General features: G+C 39.8%; 1 protein-coding gene across 1 annotated transcript in view; it reads right to left on the bottom strand.

Moving 5' to 3' along the window:
- itm2bb (integral membrane protein 2Bb) overlaps positions 1-2,500 on the bottom strand; it is a 13,160-nt gene that overhangs the window by 2,832 nt on the left and 7,828 nt on the right. The window contains exons 2-4 of the mRNA XM_058391925.1: positions 2,317-2,448; positions 252-467; positions 1-94 (exon numbers count right to left, since the gene is read on the bottom strand). The exon at positions 1-94 is cut by the window's left edge and continues 17 nt beyond it. Of these exons, the coding sequence (XP_058247908.1) occupies positions 1-94; positions 252-467; positions 2,317-2,448 (442 nt within the window). The remainder of the gene's footprint in view (positions 95-251; positions 468-2,316; positions 2,449-2,500) is intronic.

Below are 2,500 nucleotides of genomic sequence, written 5' to 3'. Positions count from 1 at the left end.
GATCCATCAAGTCATGAGGAGGCATGACCACAGACGTGTTCAGGGGAATAACGTAGCATTTATTCAGACTCAGATCCAAATATGCAGTCAGCCTCTGAGAATCACACACACAAATAGGTGATTTTTAAACATTTTTAAATGTAATATTTATCTAAAGATATTGCCTGTACACTTGTACATAAAATAATAATAATAATAATAATAAGCCATTTACATAACGTGTAATATGTGTGCTTGTGGTCATTTCTCACCCGTTTGAAGTCATGCACAATGATGGCCGGGTCGCTGTCGCTGAAGCTGGGCACCGGGACGTCAATGAGCTCCACCTCCTCGTCCTGCAGCACTCGCACGATCTCATCGATCCTACGCAAACCCACTGCAGGTTCCTCCACCATGTCATCACTCTCCTCCTGGATCCTGAAGTTCTCCTCACGGTACTTCACACCACACACAAACACCTGGCCTTCCTACTCATACACACACACAAACACACACACACAGACACACACACTTGGATGTCAGGATTCTAGAGAAGATTCAGGTCTCAAGATTTCAGAAAAAGTTCAAATGTTAGCAATAGCAATGATAAAACTACCTTGGTGTGATATGAGATTATTTTCTTGTAACAGCATTCCTACACGTGTTTTATTCCACTTACACCACAGCAACTTGATTGCAATATTGCTAATAATTACTAAACTTTTATCCATTGATTTTATGAATGTCCTATTTTCATCCGTGTATAATCCATCCACGAGGAGCTACTGTTTTCACTTTCTTGAAGCTACAGACAGTTACAGCTGTAGACAGATGTTGTCTTTTCTTTCTGTCTCTAGAACTTAATAATTCAAAAAGTACACAGCTTGTCATGTAACCTATAATCCCCAAACCCCGAGTGTAAATTCCTCTGTCCTGAAGACGTCACCATGGTGGAAACATGACTGTTACACAGCGCTGACACTGGAGACTCCTTCCACGATCAAAACAAACCTACCGAATCTACTCAGTAAAAGTGATGAAATAATTTGCGCTCAGTTTGTTCAGGTAGATTTTATCTCGTGTGACTAGAACTGACTCTGTGTTATATATTTATATTACATACAGTGAGGGAAAAAATGATTTGAACCCCTGCTGATTTTGTACGTTTGCCCACTGACAAAGAAATGATCAGTCTGTAATTTTAAATGGTAGGTTTATCTGAATAGTGAGAGACAGAATAACAACAAAAAAATCCAGAAAAACACATTTCAAAAAAGTTATACATTGATTTGCATTTTATTGAGTGAAATAAGTATTTGACCCCTTTGCAAAACATGACTTAGTACTTGGTGGCAAACCCTTGTTGGCAATCACAGACGTCAGACATTTCTTATAGTTGGCCACCAGGTTTGCACACATCTCACATCTCAAGGAATTTGGGCCCACTCCTCTTTGCATCCACAACCAATTTTCAATGCCCTGGCTGAGGGAAGGATGTTCTCACTCAAGATTTGACGGTACATGGCTTCGTCCATCGTCCCTTTGATGTGGTGCGGTTGTCCTGTCCCCTTAGCAGAAAAACACCCCCAAAGCATAATGTTTCCACCTCCATGTTTGATGGTGGGGGCGGTCTTCTTGGAGTCATAGGCAGCATTCCTCCTCCTCCAAACACGGCGAGTTGAGTTGATGCCAAAGAGCTGGATTTTGGTCTCATTTGAGCACAACACTTTCACCCAGTTCTCCTCTGAATAATTCAGATGTTCACTGGCAAACTTCAGATGAGCCTGTACATGTGCTTTCTTTAGCAGGGGGACATTGTGGACGCTACTGGATTTCAGTCTTTCACGGCGTAGAGTGTTACCAATTGTTTTCTTGGACTATGGTTCTACAAATCAATGTAGAACTTTTCTGAAATGCGTTTTTCTGGATTTTTTTGTTGTTATTCTGCCTCTCACTATTCAAATACACCTACCATTAAAATTACAGACTGATCATTTCTTTGTCAGTGGGCAAACGTACAAAATCAGCAGGGGATCAAATAATTTTTTCCCCTCACTGTATGTCTTATATATATTACAAAATCTTTATTTTTTTACAGTGTCCATGAATGTTAAATATTTTATTATTAACCATATTAAGACTGCTGTTATTACTATAGTAACAATATTCTAATAATAATAAAAATAAGAATTCTAATAATAATAATAATAATAATAATAAAATGAGTTCATTCATATTAGATTCTGATAGAAATCAATAATAGACAAAACATCACACTCTCTTCTCTGAGGATTTCAAACTCAAAGGAGAAAAAAAAATCCCATGCAGTGACCTCACCTCCAGCACGTAGTACCTATACAGGTAAGCTCCGCCCACAACCACGCCCGACAGCATGAGAGCAAGTCCCAGGTAGAAGCACCAGCACCACGCCCTCGATGGCTGGCCCACAACCTGCGCCGCCTCGGGATCCTAGAGACAAAAAAACAAAACGTAAGATATTCCTGTAGAACACCTTGACACC

Source organism: Hemibagrus wyckioides, linkage group LG06 (assembly GCF_019097595.1).
Source record: "Hemibagrus wyckioides isolate EC202008001 linkage group LG06, SWU_Hwy_1.0, whole genome shotgun sequence".
Taxonomy (NCBI): domain Eukaryota; kingdom Metazoa; phylum Chordata; class Actinopteri; order Siluriformes; family Bagridae; genus Hemibagrus; species Hemibagrus wyckioides.
Note: the sequence above shows the minus strand (reverse complement) of the source record. Positions and strands in the feature narration are given on the sequence as shown.